General features: G+C 41.9%; 4 protein-coding genes across 8 annotated transcripts in view; 2 read left to right on the top strand and 2 right to left on the bottom strand.

Annotated features, from left to right (window-relative positions):
• Nucleotides 1-133: 133 nt before the first annotated feature.
• On the top strand, nucleotides 134-9,039 carry LOC111525943 (histone H2B type 1-K). The gene is made up of 2 exons (XM_023191617.2): nucleotides 134-624; nucleotides 8,639-9,039. The coding sequence occupies exon 1, from the start codon at nucleotides 235-237 to the stop codon at nucleotides 613-615; it is 381 nt and encodes a 126-aa protein (XP_023047385.1). The 5' UTR covers nucleotides 134-234; the 3' UTR covers nucleotides 616-624; nucleotides 8,639-9,039.
• Nucleotides 6,934-8,051, bottom strand: LOC111525944 (histone H4). The gene has a single exon (XM_023191619.3). The coding sequence runs from the start codon at nucleotides 8,016-8,018 to the stop codon at nucleotides 7,707-7,709; it is 312 nt and encodes a 103-aa protein (XP_023047387.1). The 5' UTR covers nucleotides 8,019-8,051; the 3' UTR covers nucleotides 6,934-7,706.
• Nucleotides 9,040-14,088: 5,049 nt separating the features above from the next.
• On the bottom strand, nucleotides 14,089-14,705 carry LOC111525978 (histone H2A type 1). Its single transcript, XM_023191653.2, has one exon. It carries the CDS (start codon nucleotides 14,681-14,683, stop codon nucleotides 14,291-14,293), a length of 393 nt encoding a protein of 130 aa, XP_023047421.1. The 5' UTR covers nucleotides 14,684-14,705; the 3' UTR covers nucleotides 14,089-14,290.
• Nucleotides 14,706-14,940: 235 nt separating this feature from the next.
• Nucleotides 14,941-17,835, top strand: part of LOC111525949 (histone H2B type 1-J) — a 35,268-nt gene continuing 32,373 nt past the window's right edge. For all 5 annotated transcript variants that reach the window (XR_002726243.2, XR_002726245.2, XR_002726244.2 and 2 more), the window contains exon 1: nucleotides 14,941-15,392. Coding sequence is in view for 2 of the 5 variants with exons in the window: in XM_023191627.2 (XP_023047395.1) it covers nucleotides 15,009-15,389 (381 nt within the window). In the remaining 3 variants the exon portion in view is untranslated. The remainder of the gene's footprint in view (nucleotides 15,393-17,835) is intronic.

Below are 17,835 nucleotides of genomic sequence, written 5' to 3' on the forward strand. Positions count from 1 at the left end.
AGCTTAATTTTAACCAATGGAAGTACGTCTTTTGGATTTGCTGATTGGCTTGATTAGGTATAACTAACCTCTGACGTCACCCCGAATAACCACCAATCAGATACAGGACTTTAACTCTTCCCCTTATTTGCATGAGAGGTTCTATATAAAAACGACTCCTGGTGCCTTGCTCCCATTACTTCCCGTTCTCTCGATCTGCTGTTAGTCCGCCTCGACTCGTAGTTCGCCCTCAACATGCCGGAGCCAGCGAAGTCCGCTCCTGCGCCCAAGAAGGGCTCAAAGAAGGCAGTGACTAAGGCCCAGAAGAAAGACGGCAAGAAGCGCAAGCGCAGCCGCAAGGAGAGCTACTCCGTGTACGTGTACAAGGTGCTGAAGCAGGTCCACCCCGACACCGGTATCTCCTCTAAGGCCATGGGAATCATGAACTCCTTCGTCAACGACATCTTCGAGCGCATTGCGGGTGAGGCTTCCCGCCTGGCGCATTACAACAAGCGCTCGACCATCACCTCCAGGGAGATCCAGACGGCCGTGCGCCTGCTGCTGCCCGGGGAGTTGGCCAAGCACGCTGTGTCCGAGGGCACCAAGGCCGTCACCAAGTACACCAGCGCTAAGTAAACCTGCCAAGTAAGCGTCTTTAAAGCCCAACCCCAAAGGCTCTTTTAAGAGCCACTTAAATTGTCGATATTAGAGCTGCAAACACGTGTTCCTAATCCAGGTTTAAATAATGGTGATCTCTTTAAAGGGGTTATTATGATTTCATTACACCGAATAATGCGTACAGTGCTTGTAACCGAGTACAGGCTAAAGAGAAGCCACATGCACTTTGTTAGTACTGAGTAAGGAATATGGCGCCTAAAAAATTAAGGATATGCAGGAAACTTGCGTTAACAGAAAGTGCTTCCTGGCTCTTGGCGCGAAAATGGATACTTCCGTTGTGTCGAGTGCTGTGACTTCCTGTTAGAACTTGCTGAAAGCCTATTGTGTCACGTGTACTTTCCACCATTTAAAGGAGTTCTAACTTGAGTTTATGTATTTGTAAATTTGGTTCCCGATGGCCTACCAACCAGTACGTATGGCTTTCGCTCGAGCAGTTACCTTATTTAACCCCTTCTAGGCTGTACCCAGCTCTGCCTTGCTTGCTTCCGTCTCACCCCCCCGTTTCCACCTCTCCAGCCCACAAGACATCCGGAAGATGCCAGACCACCAGGCAGGATAGTCTGCAAGGGTAAGGGAAGGAGCACAGCTTTTCTCATGAGTGAAGAAACGGAACGTGAGATCATCGCGGAGATTTTTGAATAGTTTACTAGTTTTTAAGGCATGTTCAGCGTCAATTGGTTCAATCAGTAATTTTTCCTTTTGACAAAGCTTATTGAAAAGGAAAAGGAAAAGCAACTGGATCCAGAGGGGGAAACAACAGACTGAGACTAGAGACAGTTCGCCCCGAAGCAAGAAGTTGGAGTAGAGGAGAAGGGAACTTCCCCAGCAGCACAGGGTCTGAGCAGAGTTAGGTGGGTTTTATTGTGTAACTGGAGGCTAGAATGGCTATGCCGGTGATAAGCAGTGTGGAACTTTTTTGGAAGAACCAAGTGAAAGAAAGGGTCCACGAATTTTAAGCTAGGTTGTTACCTGGCTAAATTTGTGATTTAGAAATGCAGGCCAGTTTCACAGGGAAATTTTTAATGTATATGTGTCTGTATATATATTTAAAACATATTTGGCCATGCATTGTTCTAGTCTTTGGGGATATTGCCCGCCCTTGAGCATTTGGAGATTAGCAAGGTCATATTGGAAAACTTAAAATACATGCAAAGCATATGTTCACTGTTCATCTAAGTCTTATTTATCCTATCAGCAATTTTGGGGTTACATTAATATTCTAAGAAATGTATCAACAAATATATTTATTGTTTACCTATATAGAAGGCACTGATCTATATCTATACCTATATAGGAGGCAATCACTTGAAGTCAGGAATTCGAAAGGAGCATGGCTAATATAGTGAAACCCTGTCTCTACTAACAATACAAAAATTAGCTGGGCGTGGTGGCGTGTGCCTGTAGTCCCAGCTACTGGGGAAGCTGAGGCAGGAGAATTGCTGGAACCCAGGAGACAAAGGTTGCAGTGAGCTGCGATCACCTGACTGCACTCCAGCCTGGGCAACAGAGCGAGACTCTGTCGCAAATAAAATTTAAAAACAAACTAAGATACACTATGCCAATGAATTCTGCCTTCAGGTATACCTGACTACTCTTTATAGACTAAAATTTTTACTCTGAAGTTATCTGCTGTTATTACCTTTAGACTTGCAAAAACTGTTTTTGCAAATGGACATATCATCTTGATTTTATAAAATTTACTTTCAGTCCTTTTTGCTTTTTACAAAATTCTGGAAGTGCATTTGTGTTTTAATAGAAATACTGGGTGGAAGTGGCCATAACTTTCTCCTGCTTTCACCCTCACCCCTTTTCTCACTCCCTTCAAAATGATCTCATTTTATTTCTCTCGATAGCACAGATTCCCCCCCCCACCCCCCACCTCCGGAGACGGAGTCTAGCTCTGTTGCCCAGGCTGCAGTCCAATGGTGAGATCTTGGCTCACTGCAACCCTCCCCCTCCCAGGTTCAAGCGATTCTCTTGCCTCAGTTTCCCAAATGGCTGGTATTACAGGCGCCTGCCACCACGCCTGGCTAAATTTTGTATTTTTAGTAGAGATGGGGGTTTCAACATGTTGGCCAGGCTGGTCTCGAACTCCCGACCTCAGGCTATCCATACCCGCCTCGGCCTCCCAAAATGCTAGGATTACAGGCGTGAGCAACCACACCCGGTTGATAGCACAGAGTTTAACAGCTGGAAGGAATCAAAAAGTTCAGATCAATGTTACTTCACAAATAGCTAAATGGATGCAAAGCTTAATTTGCTCAGATCGTTAGAATCAGAACAAGATTCCATTATGCTCTTGTTTGTTCCCATTATACCGTATATCTCTGTCATTTACTTTCTCATTAGTCATGTGTATTAATTTGACTTAATTTGAAACAAAAGTAGGGCTCTTTCATTCATTTGTATATTTCATAATCTCTCTTAGATTGTTAAAAAGTTGAATGTGCTAAATTGTCTCCCGTCTCATAAAATTTTTTTTTTTTTTTTAAAGAGTAGTTCAGTGCTTTACAATAATTGCTGTGTGATTCTGGACCACAGCAATTTAATCTAGCAATTGTTACAGCCTCCTGAAGAACACTTGCACAGAATAATTGCCTGCTTCAGATTTTCCCATCCTTTGGGAAACTGAGAGTAGCTCTGGGATTGAAAAGTGGAGGTTTATTTAACTGTGGTTAGGGACTTGGCAATCATATGTTTGGTCTGTGTTGTTATCTAGTATCTGAACCTAGAAGTTGGAAGTAAAGAGGTCAATGGACCTAAGAAAATGGCATGGCTTTCTACCTTAGATGAGCTGGAAAAACTTAGTAATTCTTCAAGTCCTTAATACAAAGAAGTAAATGTCACAACTCTATGCCCATGAAGTGTAATATATCATGTCACTGCTTTCTTGATATTACCTGAGGTATAAGTACAGCTGGGAGAAGACCTTATCTCTGTCTTCAGGAATATACGTGAAGGAAAGGAAAAAAAATTTTTTTTTTTTGAGACAGTCTCACTGTCACCGGGCTGGAGTGCAGTGGCACTGTGTTGGCTCAATGCAACCTCTGTCTCCTGGGTTCAAGCAATTCTCCTGCCTTAGCCTCCTGAATAGCTGGGATTACAGGCGCCCGTGACCACGCCCGGCTAGTTTTTATATTTTTAGTAGAGACGTGGTTTCACCATGTTGGCCAGGCTGGTCTTGAACTCCTGACGTCAGGTGATCCACCCACCTTGGCCTCCCAAAGTGCTGGCGTGAACCGGGTGGGTGAGCCACTGTGCCCAGCCTGGGAAATTTGTTGTTCATTTGGTTTCTCCTACTTTCTCATTCTTTCTTGAACTAGGATTTTTCTGTCCTATTATAAGTGTCTGAAAGCCAGTTTGTTACTCTTAAGACACTACTCGAATAGAAATATAATACGGCCAGGTGCGATGGCTCATGCCTGTAATCCCAGCACTTTGGGAGGCTGAGGTGGGTCGATCACAAGATCAGGAGTTCCAGACCAGCCTGGCCAGTATGGTGAAACCCCGTCTCTACTAAAAATACAAAAATTAGTAGGGCATGGTTTCGACTAATGGGACACCTGTAGTCCCAGCTGCTTGGAAGGATGAGGCAGGAGAATGACGTGAACCTGGGAGGCAGAGGTTGCAGTGAGCCGAGATCATGGCACTGCACTCGAACCTGGGCAACAGAGCGAGACTCCATCTCAAAAAAAAAAAAGGTGGGGGGAGGGAATATAATACACGTCATACATGTACATCTTATCTTTCCAGTAACCTTTTTTTTTTTTTTTTGAGACGGAGTCTCGCTCTGTCGCCCAAGCTGGAGTGCAGTGGCCAGATCTCAGCTCACTGCAAGCTCCGCCTCCCGGGTTTACGCCATTCTCCTGCCTCAGCCTCCCGAGTAGCTGGGACTACAGGCGCCAGCCACCTCTCCCGGCTAGCTTTTTGTATTTTTTAGTAGAGACGGGGTTTCACCGTGTTAGCCAGGATGGTCTCGAACTCCTGACCTCGTGATCCGCCCGTCTCGGCCTCCCAAAGTGCTGGGATTACAGGCTTGAGCCACCACGCCTGGCCCATTTTTAAAAGTTAAAAAAAATCAGGCGCAGTGGCTCATGCCTGTAATCCCAGCACTTTGGGAGGCTGAGGTGGATGGATCACCTGAGGTCAGGAGTTCAAGACCAGCCTGGTCTACTGGTGAAACCCCGTCTCTACTTAAAATACAAAAAATTAGCCGAGCGGGTATGCATCTGTATTCCCAGCTACTCGGGAGGCTGAGGCAGGAGAATTTCTTGAACCCGGGAGGCAGAGGTTGCAGTGAGCCGTGATGGCGCCATTGCACTCCAACCTGGGGGACAAGAGGGTCGAGACTTCGTTTCCAAAAAAAAAAAAAAGTTACAATTAATTTTAATAATGTATCCTATTTGACAGAATGTATCAAAAATACAGTTTCAGCATATAGTCAATACAGAATGTATTAAATATCTTGCATTATTTTTTCATTTCAAATCTTCAAACTCTGGTGGGTATTTTACACTTTTACAGTGTATCAAAATAAATTTTCATGGAGAATTCTTCATCTGTAATTAGAATAAGAAGATTCTGATTCATGTCCCTAAGGTGTTCCAAGCATACTTGGATGTTATCTAATTGAATCCAGCACCAGTTTTTAAATGTAAACTAATTAAAATATAATTAAACACTCCCTCAGTCACATGCCACATTGTAAGTGCTCAAACTCCATGCATGGCTAGTGCTATACCATAAGACACTCAGTGAGCAGAACTTGACCTAAAACCCACTAGGGCACTATGCAAAGGATTACAATTCCTTCTGGCGACACCACTTACTACATTTTTCCTAAGGGAGTGTTTAATCCATTGGGCTTGGAACATGAAAAATGACAGGGAAGGACATGTTACATTGCTGCAGATTTCTTTAACAATAACATAACTATATAGACACAAAATGAAAATGACTTTCTCAGATAGGCCCACAAACTGACACATGAAAATAATTCATTCCTATTGGGATAAGTGACAGGCAGGTTTTGTACCTGTCCTGACACATTTCCCCAAATTCTCCATTATAGGACTAGCACCACTACTACTCTCTGTGATGGCTTCTCTATCTACTAAGAGAGTGTGATTAAGAATATTACAGGTTTGAGTGAGTGTATGTTCAGGGCAATTTGAATTTATGCTCCTGGAAGAATAAAAATTTAAAAATTACAAGTTTGGGTCACAGACTCTAACATTTGTGAATTGGTTATTTGATTTGGCCTCTATTTTGCCATTTTAAAATAAGAGTAGTAAAATCTATCATAAAAATATGAGATATGAGATAATCCACGTAAAGCATTTAACAACACTTTTCAACAAACTTTCATTGTATCTTAGGAATTACTTTCCTCTTTCACCCTTTGTTTTGTCCCTTTTGTAATACTTTGAAAATTTTAGTTATTGTTAATCATTGCTTATTTAGAGAGTAAGGTCAATCTTTTGTGAGGTCTTCCCTTAGCTCGCTCTTAAAGCTACTCTTAGAGCTATTTCAGAAAAGCCTTACTATCCACTTCAAGCCCAATCAGGAGATAAGCAGCCTAAATACTTTTTTTTTTTCTCCCCGGATTGATGCCTGCAGCTCCTGGGGAAAGTGGAAGGCAGATAACTCCTTTATGAAAAGGCAGCATTCAAAAACTATAAAAAATATAAATCCAACATTATTAAAATTCTGTACATCCAAAGATATCACGAACAGTTAAAAACGAACCCACAAGGTGACAGAATATATTTGTCACATACTGACAAAGTTTAAACTCAAATATATAAATATTTACAAATCAAAACTCATAAAATAAAAACTGTAGAGAATCTGAATAGACTATTCCCAGAAAAGGGGGAAAATCTCTAAATAGCCAAAAATTTCATTGAAAAAACTCCAATCTGACATTAGGAAATGCTGATAAACAATAATTCTGAAGCACTGCTGGTGGAATATGGGAGTGTAAATTTTAAAATACTATCCTGGAAAGCAAATTGTTCATTTTTACTCATGTTGAATATGCACATACTTTTACCAAATAATTCCACTTTCATGTAACCAGAAAATGCACAGGTGTGTACAGTGCTGTTTTGTAATAAAGAAAAAAAAAATCAACAGAAATGAATAAAGTATTTACTGACACATTAGAAAACTAGATTAATGGTGAAAATAACGTAGAACTGCACATTTCAACACGGATATATTTCAAGAGCAAATGTAAAAATTCATGAAGACGTTTAAAATAGATTAGGGGTATGTGCATCTAAAGTTAAAAATAAAACGCGTAGGAACAGTAAACACCAAATTCAGAATATCAGTTTATCCTAGAATATTAGTTAATTCTAGGATAGGAAAAAGGGAGGGCTGTGCTACTGAGAAGGGACATGAGGATTTTAACTGCACTTGTTGAAGAAGTGGTGTGGTCACCAGCGCATTTTGTATACTTGATATATTTCAGTATTTAAAAATCGTATCAGAAGGCAAACATATAAAGGAATATTATTACAAAAGACTCTTAAGACTACCCAGCTGTCTTCTACAGTAGTAAAAGTATGGTCTGCTCCCTACATGCAGAGCTCTGTGCCACCCACGTCTTCTTAAACCAGCCACCACTAAGCTTTCCTGGAGGCTCCAGCATTTAATGGAGCCCTATCAAACCCCTCATCTCTCCCCAGACGTATTTGAAGGGCCAAAGGGAAGTTCTAGCCCGCCCCTTTTTAGGCCCCAGAACCCTTGGCTTTCTAAACTAATCCGAGCGGTACACCGGCTGCAGGCAATTTCCAAGCAGCCGCCAGAAGTTACTGGTCAGCAGAAGCTCTTCTGGCCTTGGGAAATCTCGGCCCAGGGCCATCTGTAGTCATCAGCCCACTTTCGACATCCCGAGTTAATCTTTTAAAACAGGATAAGAGAACTCACTGACAAGGACCCTATTAAGAGACTCACTTTGCTGTCATTTCAACTCTTTTGTTGAAAGCTTAGGGGCCCTAAAAAGGGCCTTTTTAGAGAAGGACAGGGCTTCAAAATGCAGTTCAGCCGCCGAAGCCATAAAGGGTGCGGCCCTGGCGCTTCAACGCATAGACTACGTCCATGGCGGTGACCGTCTTGCGCTTGGCGTGCTCCGTGTAGGTCACGGCGTCCCGGATCACGTTCTCCAGGAACACCTTCAGCACCCCGCGGGTCTCCTCATAGATGAGGCCGGAGATGCGCTTCACACCGCCACGGCGAGCAAGGCGCCGGATGGCTGGCTTGGTGATGCCCTGGATGTTGTCGCGCAGCACTTTGCGGTGGCGCTTGGCACCCCCTTTCCCCAGACCCTTACCTCCTTTGCCGCGTCCTGACATTATCAAGTGATCAGAGAACAAAGATCTGCCTGTGATGGCAGCTTTCTTTTATGGGTAAACCCTGCGGACCAGACTGAAAACCGGAAGAGCTTTGGCGGGAAGTCCCTCCACGTCGGGGGAGGGGACCTAAAAGGGAAACAGGCCTGCTGTGCACTACTCCCTTTTGTTCTCCTTCAGTCCTTTTTAATCCTCAAGACCTAGGCTGTTTTTCTTCCTTTTTTCATTTAACATGATTCCTGCCTCATAACAAAAATGTTAACATTATAGAAGATACATAAAGCAAAAAGAATAAAATATTATCTCTACATATATACGTTTTCTTTAACATTATTTGTGTGGAACTATGCTATTTTGTGGCATTTTTCTCCTTGATATAACATGGAAATATACTCCATATGCTAAATTCCTAGCAATACAAGATAGACTCATATAGAATTTAAAGATCGTTCAGGTATATTGCTAAGTTATCTTCTACTTATTTTCATTTCCAGTGTTTGGGGTGGAGAATTATCCCCCCAGATATCGAGCTTGGTAATCCTGGGTGCTTTTGAAAATTGAAGGTTCTCAGAAACAAGTCTAAGAATCAAGGTCCCTCTAACTTTGTCTTGTTTCTCTTCCAGGGAGGGACTTTCTCTGGAATTTCCTGATATGACCAAGAAAGCTTCTTACCAAAAAAAGCACAATTGCCTTCGGTTACCTCATTATCTACTGCAGAAAAGAAGACTGAAGAATGCAACCATACCTAGATGGACTTTCCCACAAGATAAAGCTGGCCTCTTGATCTCATTCAGATTCCAAAGAGAATCATTTACAAGTTAATTTCTTTCTCCTTGGTCCATTCCTTCTCCCTAATAATCATTTACTGTTCCTCAAATTAGACAATTGTCTACATTACCCATCTCCTCTTTTGCCTCTGAGAAAGGGTATATAAGCTTCTGTACCCCACTAGGGGGTTGAGGTAATTATTCTGTGGTCCCCAGCCCTGTACCTTAATAAATTTGTATGCCTTTTCTCTTCTTAATATTCTCTTATCAGTTGATTTTCAGTAAACTTTCAGAGGGCAAAAGGGAGGTTTTCTCTTGGCCCCTACACCAGTAGCAGTTTCTGATATGCCTACAACCTTAACTAATGCTGGGTAGAACCATTTTAAATAATCCAACTGTACTAATAAGGATTTGATTTCTTGTATATAGAAATAACTTTTCAAAAAGTTAATCAGCTGGTTAGTCAGTACAATACATGACCTATTTCCCCCACTGATTTGAGGAACTTATCATATACTGAATATACGAGCCACTGCACCCAGCCTATTTGGTGATTTTCTTGCTACTCTTTATTTCAATGAGTTCCTTACAGCAATGCTTGAAGTATTTTCAAAGTACTCCACTTAAATGTCATAAAGTAAATGAAGATAAACTTTTCATTAAAATACTTTAAACATTTTTGTGTTTACATTGCAATAAAAGAAAACTTGCCATACATCTTTGGAAAACAAAACAAAATTGATATGACTCGCTGTAACTTGCTGTAGCTGAATTCAGTATATGTTGTAAAGAGGGGAAGGTAGCATAGATTAATTGAATACTTAATCTAAGGGTAAATACAAATTAAAAATAACAGGCTTAATTATCTGTTGTAAACAAGAGACTTCCTTTCCCATCACTTTCAAGATGTCTTTCTCTGTCCTTTTAAAATGTATGCAAATCCTTTTAATGACTAAATAGGCTTTATAACAGAATATTTTCTCAATGCCTGGAGAGCCATCTCTTTGAAATGTTCATCATTTAAAAAGATAGTGCTCTGTCTCCCAGTTTCCAGCGAGAAAATAGGCCAAACTTTCGCTGTCACCTAACTTCGAATTGCAAAACCTATCCAACATGGCTATACATAATAAGAAAGCAAGATTTCTTTCTGGTTTTGCAATCTCTTCATAAGATTGCCTGTGATAAGCAACTCTCTGGTTTAATGCTTATTCAATAATAAAATTATTTCTTTTCTATTCTTTGGGAGATTTCAAAATTGTATTTCCCCAACATTAGTTAACAAATATATTTCTCTACTTGAGCTTCTCACCAATCAGAAGCCATTTTCTGTATCTGATTTCATGAGTTTTCGCATAGCAATTAGTGACAATAAGGATAGCAATGAATGGTAAAACGTGGCAGAATATGCCATCCCAAAATATGCCATTTTGGAATAAGATTTTGAGATAAAGGCAATTTACAAGAGTAAGTACAAGAAAGGCAGAAAGGCACTCTCACTGTTCCCTTTTTCCTCCCTAAAAGCAGGAATTAAAATTCCCATGTCCGTGTGAAGAGACCACCAAACAGGTTTTGTGTGAGCAACAAGGCTGTTTATTTCACCTGGGTGCAGGCGGGCTGAGTCCGAAAAGACAGTCAGCAAAGGGTGGTGGGATTATCATTAGTTCTTACAGGTTTTGGGATAGGCGGTGGAGTTAAGAGCAATGTTTTGGGGGTAGGGGGTGGATCTCACAAAGTACATTCTCAAGGGTGGGGAGAATTATAAAGTACATTGATCAGTTAGGGTGGGGCAGAAACAAATCACAATGGTGGAATGTCATCAGTTAAGGCTGTTGTCACTTCTGTGGATCTTCAGTTGCTTCAGGCCATCTGGATGTATATGTGCATGTCACAGGCTTAGCTTGGGCTCGGAGGCCTGATGTGGAAGATGTCCTCCCTGTACCAAAAGGAAAAGAACATTTTCATCAAGGACAGGAAGTTGAAACCAAGAGAATTCTGTAAAAGCAGATCTCCTTAAAATAACTGTTGTTTTCCTTTAGCCTTCCTACATAGTTATATTTTCACAATTTACTCTGTTCAACCTACTATAAAAGCATTTAGGTTTTGCTACTTCTTTGGGGTCTGTAATTAGAGCTCCCATGTCCCATGCCACATAAAATTTATATTAAATAAATTTATATGCTTTTCTCCTCTTAATCTGTCTTATGTCAGTTTAATTATCAGGCCCAGCCATAAAAACTCTTAAGAGGATAGAGGTAAAATTTTGCCTCCCCTACAAGGATGTTTGAGTTTGTCAGACTCTTTAGTTTCTGAAATTGATGGTAAATTTAGTTCTGAAATTGATAGTAAACATACACACAGTATAACATTTTAAAAAATGTGATGCTAGTCAGTCTCTTTTCTAATAGGATAACTGACTATCAAGATAAACTTAGTTCAAACAGAGTAACTCTGAGTACTCAACATTCTTTCACATTACAAAACAAATCTAGCAGCAAACTTTATTATGTCAAAGGCGTTTAAATCAGAGCAACTCCATCTTGAATAGGAGCTGGGTAAAATAAGGCTGAGGCCTACTGGGCTGCATTCCCAGAAGCTTAAGGCATTTGTATTCACAGAATGAGTCACAGAAGAGGTTGGCACAAGGTACAGGTCACAAAGACTTTCCTAATGAAAGTATGAGGTAAAGAAGCCAGCCAAAACCTACCAAAATCAAGATGGCAAGGAAATTGACCTCTGGTTATCCTCACTGCTCATTATACACACTTACAATGCATCAGCATGCTAAAAGACACTCCCACCAGTGCCATGATCATTTACAGAAGCCATGGCAACATCGGAAAGCTACCCTATATGGTCTAAAAGGAGGAGGAACTCTCAGTTGGGGAATTGCCCACCCCTTTCCCAGAAAACTCATGAAGAATCCATCCTTTGTTTAGCATGTAATCAAGAAATAACTATAAATATCCTTAGAATAGAACAAAAGAACAATTTTCTTTACTTCTCTAATAAACTTGCTTTCACTGTATCTATGGATTTGCCTCGAATTCTTTCTTGAGAGAGACCCAAGAACCCTCTCTTGGTGTCTGGATTGAGACCCCTTTCCAATAACAGTTACACTTGCAAAATACATCCTGTGTCCAACCACTGTACATTTAATTGTGAAATTTATTAAATATTAATTTAAATAAGTTGAAAGACCTTTAAAGACGAACAATTCAAAAATGAATAAAATTATCATTTGGGCTACACAGTATAAAAATCCATCAAAAAGCCAAATATTTTACTATTTTGGGGGCGTCTCAAGTACCTATTTTTGCTGATTGTCAGCACTTGTTTCTGTTCCAGAACATCATATTTATACTAGGATTGGAAGTAGTTATATTTTAACAACAAGAAACAGAAACAATAAAATGTTACAAGATGTCAATAGACTAAGTGCTAAAGAAATTCCAGATAGGAAGGGGAGGTATCTAGAGAAAAGGAGCTGAAAAGAAATGGAGTAGGTCGACCAAATTTTAGAGCAAGAGTTTTTAACCTGAGGTCCATACTTATATGTCACAACGCCCCTAAGGATAAAATTCAGCAATTGGAGGGTGCTGAAGGGGAAGTCTGTGAGTTTGGGTAGTAAAATATCTATTTTTAAAAAGTTAACCTTGACTGAACTTGAACATTTCACTTTATTATGAATTTAGGCCACAAATCTCAGTACCTGTTACTTTGTAACCCAAAAGACATTAGATATTTCATTTCTCATTACAATTGCTGAGTTATCTTGAAACATTTATACTCCTCTAATTAGTAAACAGCAATTAGGCTCACCAAATCATATAATGTGTTAACTATATTAACAACATAACTATATAGGGCCATTTTTCACTATCAAGTTTTAAAAATACTCTGATAACTGTAATTTAATTTCGGCATTTTATATACTTAAAACATCATTCTGAGATGTTCCATGTTACCAGACAGCCAAAAGTGTCTACAATACGCAAGAAAAATGAGCTAATGTCTTTTTCTCAAGATTACATCAGAGTGGGCCAGGCGCTGTGGTTTACGCCTGTAATCCCAGCACTTTGGGAGGCCGAGGTGGGCGGATCACGAGGTCAGGAGATTGAGATCATCCTGGCTAACACGGTGAAACCCCGTCTCTACTAAAAATACAAAAAATTAGCCAGGCGTGGTGGCGGGTGCCTGTAGTCCCAGCTACTCGGGAGGCTGAGGCAGGAGAATGGTGTGAACCCGGGAGGCGGAGCTTGCAGTGAGCCAAAATCACGCCACTGCACTTCAGCCTGGGCCACAGAGCAAGACCACGTCTCAAAAAAATAAAATAAAATAAAAATAAATAAATAAATAAATAAATTACATCAGAGTTCAGTGAACAGAGGTAGGAGGCAAGATTGTGCAATCTTGGCATGAGTATTCCTTATTTAGCTACAACACCAAAAGTTATTTGCACTATCGTACTAAATAACCCTCCTCCACAGAAATCTGCCAGTCTTGCTAGGAGGCCTGTTTGTGTCAGGAACGCCCAACACTGTACTTTTCTAATACTCATAAACATTTCTAATACTTATTTCTAAAGTACATTTCTAATACTTATCATGTGTTGAACCATATTATAATCCTCTATGTATTTTCCCCCGTATCTGTGAGGAAGACGTTTTAACAGTCTGTGTGCTAACACTTTACCTCAAATTTCCTGAAAGGGTTTTAAGGTTTATTAGAAATAACTATCCTGTCAAGTTCTTCTGGGTAAGCAACTTAGGATATTAGGCCTTTCCAAATGAGAAATCTTTCTTGGGCTCCAGATAACGTCATCCCAGTATTTTACTCACTTCATTTTAAAGGAGTACTTTGAAACATGCAGTGGGGTGGGTAAGAGAATGCTTCACAGCTATCCATCAGGAAAGATGTGTCTCTGAGAGAGCCTTTGCAGGGAGGTGGACTATCGTGTCACAAAGTCCTGCAGCCTCGCTCTCCTACAGCGGCGTCACCGCCGAGCTCTCGCAGGAGGCAGCTTGCTGATCCGCAGCTCAGAGTTCTGGTAGCGCCGTACGTCGCGCAGGGTCACCGTGCCGGGCACGTAGCGGCGGGACATCTTGCCGCCCTTGGCCCGCGTGGAATAGCTGTCTGCTAAATTCCAGCCAGGGCAATCACCCTTGTGCCAAAGTGCTTCAAAAATTCACGAAGCCACTGGCACTCTGGGCACATACTAAGTTTAAAATAAAGTAGTGGCCTAATGCATCTGTTCACATCCTAACTTTTAAACGTGGTAGAACCTGGACCACCTTCCCTGTAGTTTTTCTTTTAAATCTGCAGTGTTCGCTACACACCGTCTTCAAAAGGTATAAGGATGGGTAACTTATGACTTAAGTTTTCCCCATGTCTCATTTTCTTTCCCATGGAAGAAATGTTAAGTTCTTTTGGAGAAGACGTGGGTGGCCCTTAAAAGAGCCGTTGGTTTGGACTCGTTTTACTCCAGTTGCCACAAACTAGTCCAGGTAGTTACTTGCCCTTCGCCTTGTGGTGGCTCTCAGTTTTTTTGGGCAGCAGCACTGCCTGGATGTTGGGCAAGACACCGCCCTGTGCGATGGTGACTTTGCCCAGCAGCTTGTTGAGTTCCTCGTCGTTGCGGATGGCCAGTTGGAGGTGACGCGGGATGATGCGGGTCTTTTTGTTGTCGCGGGCCGCATTGCCCGCCAGTTCCAGGATCTCGGCGGTCAGGTACTCCAGCACCGCTGCCAGATACACCGGCGCGCCGGCCCCAACCCTCTCGGCATAATTGCCCTTGCGGAGCAGGCGGTGCACTCGGCCCACGGGGAACTGAAGCCCGGCCCTAGAGGAGCGGGTCTTGGCCTTAGCGCGAGCCTTGCCTCCCTGCTTTCCACGTCCAGACATGGCGAGCACAACTAACTCACCTCAACCAACTATGAAAGAAACGCGCCAGGCGGCGCTCTTTATAAACACTATTGCGCGCGAAAAAGAAGACGTGTTGTTGGTTAGGACTGCAGTTTAATTTCAACCAATGGTAGTACGTCTTCTGGATTTGAGAATCCTGATTGGGCAGAACTGACCGCTGACGTTACCCTGAATAACTACCAATCAGACACAAGACTTCAACTCTTCACCTTATTTGCATAAGCGATTCTATATAAAAGCGCCTTGTGGTACCTTGCTCACTTTGTTTTTCTCTTTCCTTGAGGCTTTGTAGCTATTGTTCGCTATGCCGGAGCCAGCGAAGTCCGCTCCCGCCCCGAAAAAGGGCTCCAAGAAGGCGGTGACTAAGGCGCAGAAGAAAGACGGCAAGAAGCGCAAGCGCAGCCGCAAGGAGAGTTATTCCATCTATGTGTACAAGGTGCTGAAGCAGGTCCACCCTGACACCGGCATTTCGTCCAAGGCCATGGGCATCATGAATTCGTTTGTGAACGACATTTTCGAGCGCATTGCTGGTGAGGCTTCCCGCCTGGCGCACTACAACAAGCGCTCGACCATCACCTCCAGGGAGATCCAGACGGCTGTGCGCCTGCTGCTGCCCGGGGAGTTGGCCAAGCACGCCGTGTCCGAGGGCACCAAGGCCGTCACCAAGTACACCAGCGCTAAGTAAACAGTGAGTTGGTTGCAAACTCTCAACCCTAACGGCTCTTTTAAGAGCCACCCATCTTCTCAACGAGAGAGCTGGTGCTTGTATTCCTCCTGTGCTGGCCATTGATAAGTACTTGTAACTCGCTACTGTGTTTTTTAGTCTGAACTAATCCTTGATGACTTTTTTTTTTAGATCTGCCATTCTAATCCCCTTAGAGTTAAGTAAGGAGATGGGGAGACTTTTTATTATACGTTCGAAACCAATTAAAATACTCGTCGGTTCCCCCAGCGGATAGTGAGTTGGAACAGTGCCAAGTTCCAGCGGTTATCAGTTTGAATTTGTCCGGGCAGCGCCCGCCCTTCCTCTCTGCATCCTGATTAGTTGCTGTATCCGGGAAGTCCACGGCCGGTTTGGGTGCGCTAAAGGAATTCAAACCCCGCCTTTATTTGGCCTTCCTTAACAAACTCAGTAAACTGTCAGGTTTGTCAGTTTCTCATTCTTGAGTATTTTATCGCTTTCGGGAAGGAGATTTCTCAGTTTTCATTGGATAGAGCGATTTTTTTTAAAAGGGACCCTTTATGGCAACATAATCTGTTTTTTTTTTTTGAGAGGGAGACTTCCTCTGTCACCCAGACTGGAGTGCAGTGGCGCGATCTCAGCTCACTGCAACCTCCGCCTCCCGGGTTCCAGCGATTCTCCTGCCTCAGCCTTCCGGGTAGCTGGGATTAGAGGCATGCGCCACCATGCCCGCATAATTTTTGTATTTTTAGTAGGGACGGGATTTCACCATGTTGGCCAGGCTGGTCTCGAACTCCTGACTTAAGGTGATCCACCAGCCTCAGCCTCCCAAAGTGCTAGGATTACAGGCGTGAGCCATCCAGTCCGGCTGCAATGGAATTTGAAGGCCGTAGTTTTCAGCCTGATCAATGCTTTATTTCTAGTTAGAATACTATTTTCCCTTTATGGTATATCTATATAAGCAAAGGCATTAGAAGCCTAAACAGGACAATTCGGGATGTTAGGGCAGAAAACTTGACATTTATCCCAGACTCTTTTCTGAAATAAGTCAATTTCAATTTTAAAACTCCTTTCTTTAGTATTTTAAATACTGTTTTTGACTTTGCCTAGAAGTGAGGAAAAACAAGTTCCCCCTTACTCAGGTTGTCACAAATGAGAACCAGTCATCCAACAAACGATGTTGCTCTAGCTTGTACCTATTCAGTCATGTGTCTCTTAGGTAAAAATCTAAGGTCTATAAAGCATTTGGAAGCTCCCACTATGACTGGCTTTAGGTTTCAAAGGTAGTAATTGTATATAAACTTGAGTTACTATCTAGTTTATTTAAAATGGATCTAAATTTAGCAGAGTAATAGCATCTAAAGCAATTAGTATTTTTGTTAAATTCACTATCAAATACACACTTTTCTCTTGTTGACTCAAGCCCTACCTATTTTTTTTCAAAGCCCAGTTTAATATTGTCTGCTTTATGAAATTTCTTTTTTGAGCTTTTTCTCGGACACTTGTCCAGCCTTTGAAAACTGTCTCTGTAGAGTTTCTAAAATATATATCTCTTTGAATTGCTATCTGGTTTGTTGTATATATTTCTATGTAGAAAATATACACTCAAGTTCTTTCCCTTCACTGTAATCCCATACTAATGATAACTGAACTGTTATCAATTCTGTGAATAAATAGAACTTAAATTACTTTTATGACATTATTATGTTACAGGGGCCTCTGACCCTCTCTATTAATCCAAATAGTCAGATGATAATTTCCAAGCTAAATAACTTGCTTCTTTGTCTTACAAGATATAGAAATCAGAATAAAAAGCAGAGTTTGTAAGAAAAGGAGGATTGTGACTGACTCATGGGCATATTGTCCAGCCACAGGTGAAAATTTGTAAAGGCTAGGTTTTCTAAAACTACACAAAGTTAAGTTGAAAAGAACCCAGCTAATTCTGTTACTCAGAAGACTAACTTGCCTAAGGGGTAATGAAACAAATGATCACCTTATGGGTTATTTTCATCTTGCTAGTGTCCCCTTAAGAATAAGCACAAAAAATACTTTGCTTGAAAAACTGAATGGGTCTGGGTGGGGTGGCTCATGCCTGTAATCCCAGCACTTTGGGAGGCCAAGGCTGGTGGATCAGTTGAGGTCAGGAGTTCGAGATCAGCCTGGCCAACATGGTGAAACCCCATCCTTACTAAAAATACAAAAATTAGCCCGATGTGCTGGCATGACCCTGTAATCTCAGCTACTAGGGAGACTCAGGCAGGAGAATCACTTGACCCCAGGAGGCGGAGGTTGCAGTGAGCTGAGATCCTGTTACTGCACTCCAGCCTGGGCAACAGAGGGGTTTCCGTCTCAAAAAAAAAAAAAGAGAGAAAAACTGAATGCTACGAGTTCAACCCATTACTAACCAGTTTCTGAATAACTGGCTTTTTTCTCTTTTTTTTCCTCTGGC

This window comes from Piliocolobus tephrosceles, chromosome 5 (genome assembly GCF_002776525.5).
Source record: "Piliocolobus tephrosceles isolate RC106 chromosome 5, ASM277652v3, whole genome shotgun sequence".
NCBI classification, from domain to species: domain Eukaryota; kingdom Metazoa; phylum Chordata; class Mammalia; order Primates; family Cercopithecidae; genus Piliocolobus; species Piliocolobus tephrosceles.